Source organism: Channa argus, chromosome 15 (assembly GCF_033026475.1).
Source record: "Channa argus isolate prfri chromosome 15, Channa argus male v1.0, whole genome shotgun sequence".
Lineage (NCBI taxonomy): Eukaryota > Metazoa > Chordata > Actinopteri > Anabantiformes > Channidae > Channa > Channa argus.
The window spans coordinates 5,687,329-5,700,893 of NC_090211.1; the positions used below are offsets into that span (position 1 = coordinate 5,687,329).

General features: G+C 39.0%; 1 protein-coding gene across 1 annotated transcript; it reads right to left on the reverse strand.

Annotated features, from left to right (window-relative positions):
* Positions 1-45: 45 nt before the first annotated feature.
* Positions 46-9,409, reverse strand: LOC137099539 (phosphoinositide-interacting protein-like). The gene is made up of 2 exons (XM_067476514.1): positions 7,629-9,409; positions 46-7,301 (listed from the first exon to the last, which is right to left on the reverse strand). Exon 2 carries the CDS (start codon positions 7,286-7,288, stop codon positions 6,881-6,883), a length of 408 nt encoding a protein of 135 aa, XP_067332615.1. The 5' UTR covers positions 7,289-7,301; positions 7,629-9,409; the 3' UTR covers positions 46-6,880.
* Positions 9,410-13,565: the final 4,156 nt, after the last annotated feature.

Below are 13,565 nucleotides of genomic sequence, written 5' to 3' on the forward strand. Positions count from 1 at the left end.
TGGGCTAGTTTTTCACAATCAGCAGCCTCAAAAAGAACACAACAGTCATTTCAAAGGATCTTTAGTTAAGGTTATCTTATATGAATGTCTAAGGACATGCTGAATATAAATACGAACTCACAATGTCAATATATGACAATCTTGACATACAGTACATAAGACATGCAGTATAATCATAGTGCAGAGTCTCCTCCCAGTGAAAGTGCCGAAAAATATGTTTCCCACTCCAACAGTCCAGGAATCAGTGGTGTCCACACACAACATAACTAGCTGTTTCCACCCTCAAACCCAAGGGTAACATTGAATTAGTTTATTTCCTAGGATTAGTCAGATATGTTCCGGATGGTGTGTGGATTTGAGTTTATCACATTTCCTTCAATGAGGCAAAACCTCAAGGGGTTCATAGAGTCCCAGGCTGACGAATTCAACATTGTTAATGAACTGAATGCCTCAGTCTGACCTGATAGTTCTTTCCTCATCATCACAGGTTGATGGAGCCAAGGGCCTTTGCCCAGTTTTGATTCAGTACTGCTCACCCCACACTGCAATCACAGTATGTCGGGTTTGAGCAGGTTGAGTTCCTCCTCAGACACAGTGAGGCTCCCCATGTACCAGAATATCCAGAAGACAAGGCTGAGAAAGATCAGCAAAGGCCCAGACAGCACGAAAAAGTCCCAAAAACTCAAAGGTGCAAAGATCCCCAGGAAGAAGAGGATGCAACCCACAATGTCCAAAATCACAGCCAGCGACAGGAAGACGATGGTGCAGTTCCCTTTCTCCATAGTCGGGGCTGAGTGAAATGGGCAGCTGGATGTCGTCTGAAGATCGGACAGGAGTGAGAGCAGGTCTCTACAGAAAGTGCTTGTCATTCTTTTTCATTCACATCACACCTTAAATTTTTCTCATAGCACAAGACTTAGTGGTAGGACTGGTAGCCAACCACAACAACGGGTTGAGCTGCTCATTAACAACCCTGACAGCCCCACAGTCTACCTTCATATCTCTGCAGTGATGACTAGATTCACACCTTTCCTGACATTAATGTCACAATCCACAATCTCTAACCCCTGTGACAGATTTATGTACATATATTTTGTAATCAGCAAGCATTATGCTTGTGTTTATGCAACGATGAGCCTGATGTAATTAATCGCCCTCTCCCTGCAATCTTTTTGTTTAGCTAATGAAACCAAAGTGATGCAGTGATGCTGCATCGGTGTGTTGCATCTTTTATCAGATTGTTCAAAGCCTCCTCTTGACTTCATTCCTGCTGAGTTCAGAGATCTACCGCAGGCAATATATTTACCTTTTATATTTAGTTAGGGAGAAGCTCTGCAGGGTGGATACACTGCATTCGTGCGCTCCCTAAATATTTAATAATCCACAGTTCATGCATCACTACAATAGTGCTCCCTACTGTGAAATGACACAAAGTCACAAAGAGGAAATGCACGCCATGGAAACATATCTGTGAGCACCTTGTTTGACTAGTTAAGCTGCCAGTGTTTGTCTCTGCTCTGCGGCTTTGACGTACTGTCAGCAGGTGTACACTACAGAGATGGATTAGCTCTTGGTTACTGTAATGTCATACGTTTGATTAAAGTGACTTGTGCTGTCAGTCATGTTAACATTTCTTTTGTAGATGCCATTTTAGTCCCAGACAAAGTCCTTACAGAGATGACATTTACATAATGTGTGCCATATTTGTAGTCAGACCTATGACTGAAAGTCTGAAGTTTCACTTCCTAAAATGTGTTTACTATATTCACATCTTACTGATACAGTGTGCATTAAAGTGTTACGGTTTCAGGTTTGTTTACCCAACACCACACAACTACGAGACAAACCAGTTTGACCAGTGTTATTGTTGCTTTGAGGGCAAATAAAAGAGCAAGCATGACTTGTCATTATTCTTCTGGTAGCAGATACAAGGTGGCTACTACATAATGCAGGAATCTGTAAGATGTTAAAAAAATATATTAAATATAAATAAAGTTGAAATATTGGAGCACTACATCATCAAAGGTTGACACAGTAGCCAGTTAAAGGAAGCAAAGTATATTCATGTCAAATCTCTTAGGGGAAGTTGGGGGTTTAAAGTCAATTTTATAACTAATTTAAAACATCAGCCAAGTGTTTGGCATTTTACAGTCAGATTCAAATATTTTCAACTCATGCATTTTGATCAAAAATATATAAAAATGATAGGATTTATTCCCAGCATTAAGCCTTTATAAAAGTAGAGTTTCCTGATCAAAAATGAGGCCACCATGTTTATCCAGTTGCCTGTGTATAAGTTCAGAAATAGCTCAGGTTGATTTTTAAATGAAATACACCATTTAAGAACAATATCAAGTAAAATAGTAAGTGTGTTACAGTACAACTACACCTAAACTTGGGATCCCTCAACTAGAACGCAGGCTCAAGACAAGGTAATAATGCAGTTCCAGGGGGAAGCCTGCTGTCATTTCAGTTTACATCACACTTCAGAGGTTATTACAACACTAACAAATTTGCAATAACCTATATTGCCACAAACCACCACCATGGTAAATGTAGAGACTTTGGGGCCAATGTTTCCTGGCAGTGTAGGCCAAGCTTTGAAACAATATTTAGATCTTCATGTTAGGAAATAAAAAAGAACAAAATACATATTACTATAGTTAACTTAAAAAAACTAATCTTTAGAAAATCACAAAAGAAAGATTTTTGTGTAGTTGTGAAAAGGAAAATAGGAATTCCCTCAATCGATCGTTGTCTTTTAAAATCAAATAAAAATGTATTTATTTTTCTTCTGTTAATGAAAATCAAAATCTGTGTATGTGTTCGCTGTAGACCTGTTTTATATATTTGTCCACTTGAATTGAAACTGATAAATTTGGAGGTCACCAAAAAAAAAAAAAAACCTCTATAAATAGCATCAAGATCTTTTCAGGAAACCTCTAGGGAACTAAATCATGGACACATACAATAAAGTGTCACAAACAATCACAGAACTTCTTTTTAAACTAAGCTCCACATTTCTTGAAGGGAATTCAGTGGGGAGGCCCAGGATCCCTTTCAAACTATTTGTTATATAGTACTGTTCTATGTACAGAAAAGGAAGCTCAGTTCAGTCACACTGTAGTATAGTACTCTATAGCAGCATCCTTTGCACACTAAGTGTTTGCTGTCTCATTTTAGTTATTACCAGATCACATAATAAAAAGTGATAGCGTTTGAAGGTACCCACTCCTGATAAGGTTTACACCTGCTAGTTTTCTGCCTCCACTGTCTTCTCCACAGCAGGGGAGTCCAGGGAGTCATCGTACCCTTCATTGTGGTAGGCCGTGGACTTTCCCCATGTCACCCTACTGGCTTTGCCCGCAGGTGATCCCACCTGGTTGCTGTCCACGTCCCCTACACATTTCACCTGCTCTTCCGCTTTCAGCTTCTGGCTTAATCTCTCGGTTAATTTCCTCGCCAGCTTCACGATCACACTGTGTCTCTTCTTCGGGCCGTCATCCTCGGACACCGGGACGTTCGACACGTACCACATGACCCAGAAGCCCAGGCTCATGAAAATGATCAGGGAACCCGTGTAGATCAAGAAATCGCCGTAAAACAGGTCGTCGATGCGCACGTTGGCGAATATCCCGACGAAAAGCACGATCAAACCGACAACGTCAAAAACCACGGCCATCAGAAACAGGGGCACACAGCCGCCTATGCACCTTCGGAAGCCCATCACGAAGATCTGCAGCTGCTTTAGGCTTGAATAACGGGAGGCTGACTCATCCTTCACCTGAGCAGAGGCAGCGCACCTGTGGCTCAACGCCCCACCTTACTGTGAGGAAAGGCAAACACACACTGACGGTCGCATCGATCAGACTGTTTCCTTTAAGCCGAGTTAAGTGTTGTCCTTCATCTGAGACATCACTGGAGGGTAAAGTCAATAATATTATTGTCATCTGCTCCACGCGATGCAAATTTGAGTTTGTTAGTCAAATTGATATTCAAGTATGACTCAGCCACTTCATTAGGTACACCTGTACCACCCAATGCAAACCAGCAGCTCTGCCATGAATTCTACTTTTACAAGGTTATAATTTCACAGTTATCAAGTAAAAGCTGTGAGGAAGGTGATAATTATACTGGTGGATGGTGGAGTCATGCTGGAGTGCATTATAATAAAATGTCATTCTAATGTTTTGGTCCACCCATGCATTTTTAATAGGTTGGCCAAAACATCGGAAGCACCTACAGGTAAAATGCTCCACCATTCCCAGTCTCTATAGCTTTCCTCCTGTGTATGAACAAGGCTAAACCAACATGTTGTGTAAACTTAAGTCTAGCTTTTGCATGTGTGTTAGGAATGGACGTTCAGACGGAGACTGTGCGTTAAACACTCTGTATAATGGATTTTGTGTCAGTTACTGATTATTTTAGCTTTAAGGACTAATGTACTGTTTGTAGATTCTTATGGTAAAATAACAAGATGTTTGAGAAAAACTTTGCAGTTTTAGCAGAGCGCCTGAGTTTATAGCTGTTCTAGGGATATAAATAATGATCATTGTCATCTGTTGATTATCTTCTCGAATATCTTAACGAAGATATGAGTGGATTACGAGAAAATAAGCCTCTGTAGTCACAGCCATGGGAAGGGCCCCTCACCCTTTCCTTGTTGTGGAAATTTAATAAATACGAACTCACAATGTCAATATATGACAATCATGACATACAGTACATAAGACATGCAGTATAAGTTGTGTGTTTTTGTAAATAAAGTGTTGTACATCATTTGATGTCTAGTTTTAGACATTTTGTGACATTTTGGTCTATGATGTCTTAAAAAATCATTTTGTGTCTGTTTTTTGGACTTTTGGAAAGTTTTTTAATTCAGTGTTTTTTGTCTTTTTTCTTGCTTTTGTAGATGTTGTGCAATTTTTTGTCATCTTGTGTCCCCTCCCTCAAATAAAGCAATATGAACAATAACATCCGGGGCTCTGGCCCTGACCTCATCTGTTTGGATGAAGGGTCTGATGTCTTATGTCAAGGTTTTCTGAAACCCACAGAGCACATGAGATGCTCATGTCTGCCATCAGATCAATTGGAGTGACTTCATCATGAAAGAGGCATCATAAATTATTGTTACACTTTTGTGGCCTACAATAACCCAATTCTCTCTGTAGTGGGACACTCTATAGGTGAAATACAATAGATTTAGAATAGAATCTATCTAATCTTGAATTGAATTGATGCCCACAATATTAGTGTAAATTTGAAAATGATAACCCTAATTGGCATCATGTCGACAGACATTCAATTAAGCAAATTTTCTCAAAAAAGCTAAATCTAATTCAATAAATAATATTTCAAAGGTGAATCATTTTTTACTCCAGTTAGACCAAATAGACTTGAACTTTTCTGTATATTTGTGACCAGAAACTAAGAGTACTTCAGTGTAAGTACAATTATAGGCCAAATATACTTTGCATATGTGCCAGTATAAGCCAAGTATAGTTATATAATATAAATTTTACATAATAAGTAAACTGAAAGTACACTATATAATTTTTAGTTTAAAGGAAGTATATTATTAATACTTGAATATACTTTGTTTAGTCTGCTATGCAGGTCTTGTATCTTAACTTTAAACTGTGAATTTCAGTTATACAGTATGTGTAAAGCTTAACCTGCATTAACAGGGGCAACATACTGTGACACTGTTATCATATTTAACAGTTACAGTTGCTTGTTTATGCATGCAATTACATAAATTAGGTATGTATACAATATGTACTTTTACTGCAACATACTGTTTAAGCTGTAAGTACTAAACATTACTGTTTAAGAGAAGAGAAGCAGAGAAGCACTAGCCTTGATTTGAAGTTATGTGGTTTGGTCGTCATTAACTAGCTGCTAAATACCCCACTCTCTTTACCAGTAGACTACACTGGGCTTTTGGAGGTTTTTCAGTGGCTGCCTGCTCTATTTCTCTGTGAGAGTAGTGAAAGTAAAAAAATTGAGGGTTGGAGAACCAAAACATAACCTGACAAATGCTATGTAGCTCTGAAGAGCTGCAGGACTGCAGAGTCAGGTGGAAATTCCCTGCTGCTTCTTCACTCTGAGCATTTCCTTCCACATGTAGTAGAAGCAACGTGATCCATTTATAATATGAAAATATTGATTAAACCTGCTTTAAGTACAATTAGACTCTCTAGTAAGAGAGTCTAATTTTAAAACAATGAACCTTTAAAAGCTAAAGCCAATAAATTGTTCATGCCCTTTACGATGGGCATCACGTCAGAAAGGTTTACTTAAAATAATCAAATTTTATGAAAATCTAATTTCAGGTCACTGTAGTCAAATTCTGACCCTTTACATATATTTGGGGATAAATGCATTCATATTCAAAGTTGTCTTCCAAGTGTCTCAGTTCTACAATGCAACTGGACAGAGTGAACCACAAACTGACAATTACAGGCTCTCACAACCTTTAATTATTCATGAATTGACATATATTGTACCCTACAGCATTAGGAAATCCCTCTTGTCCACTTTTCCCTCATAAATATTCATGAAGACAGTTTGCTTTTTAGCAGTCATCTCACTAAATTGCATGTGAATGTGTGATTAATTGTGTTTTATACGTCACATGGTTATCGTTGCACTCTCACCTTCATTTTGTTATGGTTATTAATGCAAATGTTGTCATGCACACTTGAGCCTGCCATAAGTGCTTAGTGTTGTCACTCGTGATATATCAAAGATGCAAGCATAAACTTTACCACGCACATTCTTTGAATAATCATTTTCCTCAGCGGTTCCCACGCTGAAAAGATAAAAATCCCGTGTGCTCTTAGAATTCAGTTTCCCCATATGGAGTGATTACCAAAGATCACAGATTGAACACGGGAGGCCTGTAGTAACTGAGGGGCTTCTTCATGTTCGGACACTTTCTGTTCTCCTTTGTGATGGGAATCAGGACCACACCCACCACAAAAACCATCAGCCCAATGGACAGTAAGGCCGGTCCCAGGATGTTGGTGACCTTTTTGCAATGGCCGGCAAAGTACAGGCCGCTGATGATGATGCCACATGCCAGGAAGCTTCCGCCAGTGGTCATGAGGTGAATGGGGAACCAGAAGACATCACGCTTGTTGCGAGAGATCTCACTGGTCCAAAGGGACTCGCTGCGAGAGAGGCTGAACACGGTGCTCTCGGTGCGACTCGGGGGTGTCAGCTGGTCCCTGGACTGGGAAAGCGTGCACTCTCCCAGGGGGATGTTCTCTGGGTTGCCTGGCATGACCTGGACGACTCTGTGGAAGGGGCATAAAATAACAGTCAGTAGATTAAGAGAAGGCATGTCGCTGTTTCTAATATGACACATTTATGCAAATGCAGTACTATTCCAACTTCCCATGAATAATGTGAAATTCAGTGAATGATGTAAGTCACAATGCAGACAACAAAAATCTGCATTCACTTGTTAAATCACAACTTACAGCACCCAAATTAGTGTTGTTTTTAGTGAATGTTCTGCTGTGTCCCATAATGTCAGGGCTGCATATGTTGTTGCTATTAACCTTTATTTACCTCTGGAAATCATTTCAAATGTATTAATACAAGCAGACAAAGACACATACCTTTAAAATTTGGATAAAGTGTCCTTATGTTTGAAGAATCAACAATGAGTTGAAATCTGTTAACCATCAGAAAACATCCAGATGTCGGAAGGAGACGCAGACAACAACTCCGGCCCGCCGTCTGACCAGAGAAACCAGCAAAATGCAGTTTCCACAGTTTCCCACTGAACCATCATCTGCCCACCCTCCTTCGCTATCTCCACCTCCTTAAGAGGATCCTATGATCACCATCCCGTTACCATCGTCCACCATCGCAGGCAGCCAGTCCTGATGTTGCATCCAGGAGGAGCTTGACTTGCCATCCCCAGAGGGCATCCATAGACCCCCTAAACCTCTTAGCCTGATGCCTACTTTGAGCAAAAAACAAAAAACAAAATAAACTTGTGTCGCTTTGTGTTTAAAAATGTCTACAATTTCCCAGGACTGGACAATGTGAGGAAAATATGTGCCTCAATTGACTTGTGCTCTTCCCTCACAAAGAAGAGCAGGGCAGGGCAGCAACTAGGAAATGGCTCTCTGTTGTAGTCAGATTGATGCAGCGAGCAATCACCCATACAGAGACTTTCCAATACAGCCTGATATGTTGGCACAGTATTGATCCTAAAGTACCCTGGAGCAATTATCTGCAAGTTGTAGATTTGTTTGCTGAACATGACGTCGATTAAATCTGTGTAGCATAATTAACCCTTAGAGGAAGCAGGAAATTATATAGAAATTTGTCATCCTGCTATTCAGTTTCGAAAATGTTCTGCCTCAGATGCACAGGGAGGAACACAAGCAGCATGCTGCTGCAATATGACACTCCTGCTTCCACTAAACAGCACTGATATTACACATGTGTGTCTTCGTTGCTTTGTGAGCTCTTTTGGAAAGGCATGAGTGTCCATATGTGGCTATTGATCCGAAGATGATCTCACTCTTTTAAATGCATTTACACTCTACTGTGAGCTCGTTACATTACTGTTGTCATCTGTTAAAAATGAACCACTGTACCACCCTGTGGTGCTACACGGATGTGATCTGTCAACACTTGCAATGAGCCACATAATCCAACAGAGGGCAGTACTGGTTTGTGATTTGGTGTGTGGGCAAATGATGGACTTCCGTTTTGCTGTATCATTAGCTTTAAGTGAAATATTTCACACTGGGATAAGTTCATTAATCAGTTGATTCAGTATTTTTGTAATTACCTAAGGCTCCAGTTCATTCTGATGTTCCTTATGGATCAAAGTCTTTTATTTTGCAACCACATGCGAGAAATTAATTATCCATCCCATGTTATGTGCTACAGTATCTTGCAATTATGATGCTTAATTCTCTTTAATGGTCCATTTAAGCACATTGTATCCCCATTCACTTGATCATTGTCATCTGAGGGTATTTTCCACTGCTCCGTAAATCTCCTAAAAGATGAGGTGGAACTGCAGACCTCCACATAACTGTGTGTTTGATCAAGATTACACATAATTGTTAAATAGGATAAAAAAATCTAAAGGATTATAGGCTCAATTAAGCCTTAGAGCACAAGAAATCATTTTGCAACATGTGGTCGTGGTGTGATTGGGAAAAAAAAGGTGGGAATGGTATGTAAACAATTTGTTGACAGAAATATAATACTTAAATTAAGGTTTTATAATTTTAGCTTCTGTTTTTTTGTTTTTACTTGTTTGATATTAATTGGAATTTCTTTAGGTCGTGGGCTGTTTAGGAAATTAGCAGTTTTTGTTTCATTGACCAAAAGATAAACAACATTTTTGTGTAAAATTCTAAGATAAGATTATTGTGCTAATGTAAAGATTATTATTATAATCTGTGTAACTGAAGCTTTACACTGATATTTTTAATGCTTATAAATCAGACACACGCTTCATTGAAAGACAAAGGAGTGAAATTCATTTAAGTAGTTTGCAGTTTTTTGTGCAGTGTGACTCTTCTTTAGCTGGTTGTCATCATCTATTTTCATCCACTAAACTCTCAGGAAAGAATCTGACAATTGAGATGTAGTTGCAGGTTTCTCAGTGTAATGTACTTGTAGCCAAAAAGGAAGTAGCATCATATCACAGGTGGATTATATGACTTGGTGGTGCTCAAAAGTTAAAAGTTGAGCGACTATATGGTAAACCAGCACGCAGGTATCAGTCTAATCCTATTTGATAATACAAACATAGAGGGTTGCCAAGGATTAGGGCTAATAAGCCTCGTCTTGAGGCGGCACGCTGAGTTTGTTGGGTTGGCAGGGGTTTTAGGATTGGATTCAAATGAACTGCGGACTTTAAGGTGCAGCGCGTATACTCTAGTTAAAGCCACCAGAACTAAGATGCTCTAACAAGTCCAACCCTTGCAGTTTTTCGAGGCTGTGGATTAAGCAGAAATACTTTTTGGCCAAATGAAGCCTTGCACAGAGCCTCGTTAACTCCCGAGCAAATATCAATAAAACTCGTGCAGCAACTCATAGGCAGACGTTCACTCAGCTGCGGACAATTCGCATTTCAGGTAATATGCCACTGATTTATTAGCACTTGAAGCCCTTTTCTGTACAGGTGACCTTGGAAAACTAATTAATCTGCTTTGCATATTTACAGCTTTTTGTTGAGTAATCCCAGGGGGAAAGGCAAGCACACAGCTGTGGCATAAAGGTTCTTTCACCCATAGATGTGCAGAGAGATCAGTGATATTTTCCCTCAACCTGCCAACACCTTCTTTTCTTAGCACTTTACAAAGATGGAAGTCATTTAAACAGTAAATATGAGGCAAAGGCTCTGTACTACAAAACCAAAATTGTGATTAGACCAACAGTAGCAGCATTTAAATGTAACCTGCCAGTCTATTTCAAGGTGGCCACAGATAAGACCAGTTTTTTTTTTATTTTACTAAGATGATTGAGAGGACGTCACTAGAAAGATTAAGGTTTAAATTTTGCCAAAGTGTTGCAAGCAATTCCTATCTGCTAACATTTTTGTCTCTGTGGTGCCCCAGTATTTAACCCTATTGTTTGTGTACCACCAGCTAAGTTTAAATAAGGTCCCAGTTTCAAACCTCAGATCTTTAGTGAGCTCACATCTAACACAAAGCCTGCATACAATAATTTTACGCTTATGCACATGGAATGGCAGAATGAGCTATATTCAAGGGGAAATTTAGCCTTTCAAATTAAAGGATGGGCTTTTACTTGTTGTAATCATTCCTCCATTTAAAGACAGGCCGCCAAAAGATGTGTCCCATGATGGATGTGCAAAAACATCTTAGAAAAAAGAATCCCCGTTTGTTACGTTTCTCCCATTGCAGCTCACTTTGCAGCCACTTTGGAAGATTGGTGCAATAAGCTCAGTCTGCACAAGAATCATTTTAGCTAAAGACACACATTTGAGTGTATTAGTGCACAGAACAAGGATCATGGATTTTGGCTCCCATCAATTTCATTGGAAGGGCTTTAAGAAAACATTTCATCATAGCCTGAGTTACGAAGACGAATGATTAGAGCATGTAAAACCTCTCTCAGTGTAGGCACCTGACACAGTTAAAAAAAAAGTGAACCTGTCATTTAATCCAATTGTTTTAGCGGCTGTATTCAAAAGAAACATTAAGCGGACTGAATTGAAAAATTGAAGTTGACTAACGTGGACGTTGGAATGCGGTTTGAATAAATGGTGAGAATGGGAAATGTTTCCATTTCACTGTCTAACAGGTCTAACAGGTCATAAACACATTCCATACTGTTAAACAGTGTGAGCAAAGGAGATTATAGACATCAAAAACCAAGAATCACTTTGGCGGTTGTTGTTTTTCTCTTTCTACTAATGGAATTAAATGATCATTGCCCAGTTTAAATTTGACAAAGTGTAGTAACAAATCAAATAACATAATATATAATAACACGATACTCTTAACACATTTAGGTGTTTGTCTGGCCTTGAAAGAGTAATTTTTCTAAATGAATCAGATATAAAAGAATGAATCAGATAACTTGTAAAGGCATTTTTCTGTGCTGTGCTTTTAACTCCTTGATGATGAACACATTATACATATTATATAATGTCAACACCAGTTGGTTTTAATGTTTAATGTAGTGTACAGGGGTTCAACATGGACACTCTGAACCTGTCTGCTTTCACACACTCCCAACCATGCACAGTATATTCTGACAACTGCTGATCATGGTCAGCACTAAATTTTTTGGCCACACTGACGCCTGCCTATCACAACATTAAATGCACCAGGTGGACTTAATGTTGTGGGTGATCAGTGTGTATGGTCATTTAGTTTATTCAGAGCAGTGGAATAAAAATAGAGCACAGACTGGCAGTGCTAATAGATGCTGTGGGAAAGCAAAAGATGTAGACTGTATAAACAGATCAATAGCTCAGCCACGTCTCATTTCTGACAGATTTGTTTTCCCAGTCTTGTAATTGGGCAAGGAACATAGTGTGCCATGCTCCTGTTGATCAAATGCTCCATTGTCTATGGGTTCTCCCTCCTGGTGTTTATTTTTCAAAGTGGGGATGTCAGAAAGTGGTGGTAAGCTGAAACTGAGCAGTGGACTCACATATGAAATATTTTCTACATTTTGCTATAACTATTATCAGATAGAGGGAGAAGTGGCTGTTTGTTTTCCATTCATCTCTTTATGAACCTGTATATGCATTGTCTTAAAATTATTCTTGCTTTTCTAAAAGCAAGAATAATTTTGAATTGATAAAATACAGTTCTTATGTCAGACTTCACCCAAAGAAATCTAAAAGCAAAATTTGTATTCCTGCTTCATACCACATACATAACATACCTTTCCTTAAAAACTAAACTGCCTCTACTGTGTAATGATGCCTAATTCAGCTTTGAAATGCCTCTTAACAATCTGCACTACTCTTCCATATCTGACGTAGTTGATGGTGTGGTTTTTCTAAAATCTGAGATGCATGCAAAAATACATGAATCACAATGCAAGCTCCGAAGAATATGACTGCATTGAGATCTAATGACAGAACTGAAAAATTGAAAGCATTTGAAGGAGCCTCCTATTTAAAGGTAAAAGTGGAGTACGTGACCTGGAGGTGTCACTCCCAGGACTGTCACTGCCATTCTGCACAAACACAGTGCTTTAGGTGAGAAATCAGCCGGAATTAAAAGGACACCGCCTTTAATGACAGAGCCTGTCTGTGCATATTACCACAAATCTCAGCGGGTGAACCACACTGGCCGGAAAAGCACACACAAAGGGCGATTTTCACACTTGAAATGAATAATTAGATGATTTTTCTAAAATGTTATCTAATAATGAGTCTGTTATGAGTCATGTATTTGTCCTATTTTGGATTAGAGAAGGCACTGAATAGAGGAGCAGCAGCGATTTGACAAATAAAAACACATGAGAAAGAGAAAGAGAAAAAAACATTTAAGGAACATAGTTAAAGACGCTGAATGGGAAGCAAGCAGCTGTTTGATGTTGGTCAAATGGATTTCTACATATTTTGGTGTCTGCAGCCAACAGAGTAATGGAGGATAAAACTATTTCTAAAAATACCAGCCTCCATATTTCTATTCACGCTTACATACTGAACTCAATACAACTTTCATGAAGGAGCATCAGAGGCATTTTATGTATGGATGACGAGCACTTACATTCTGTTGCCAAGCGTCATGCTCACTAATACGCCTAGTTAGTAATACATAACTGAGTGTGAATGATGCACTTAAGAGATTTTTATAAAACATATATGAAAGGGCTGTGAGTTCTGTGAGCTTTCTTTTGTAGCTTGAACAATGTTTAAGAGGTTACAAATATGGGATGCAGACGTGTTTCCAGAAGTGCAGAAGTACTTGACAGAGAGTATTAACATGAACACTAAGATATATAAGAATCTCACTTGCAGATCAGACCTTAGTATGTTGTGTATTATGGCAACACTTACATATAAAAATTATGTGTTACTGCTGGGCTAT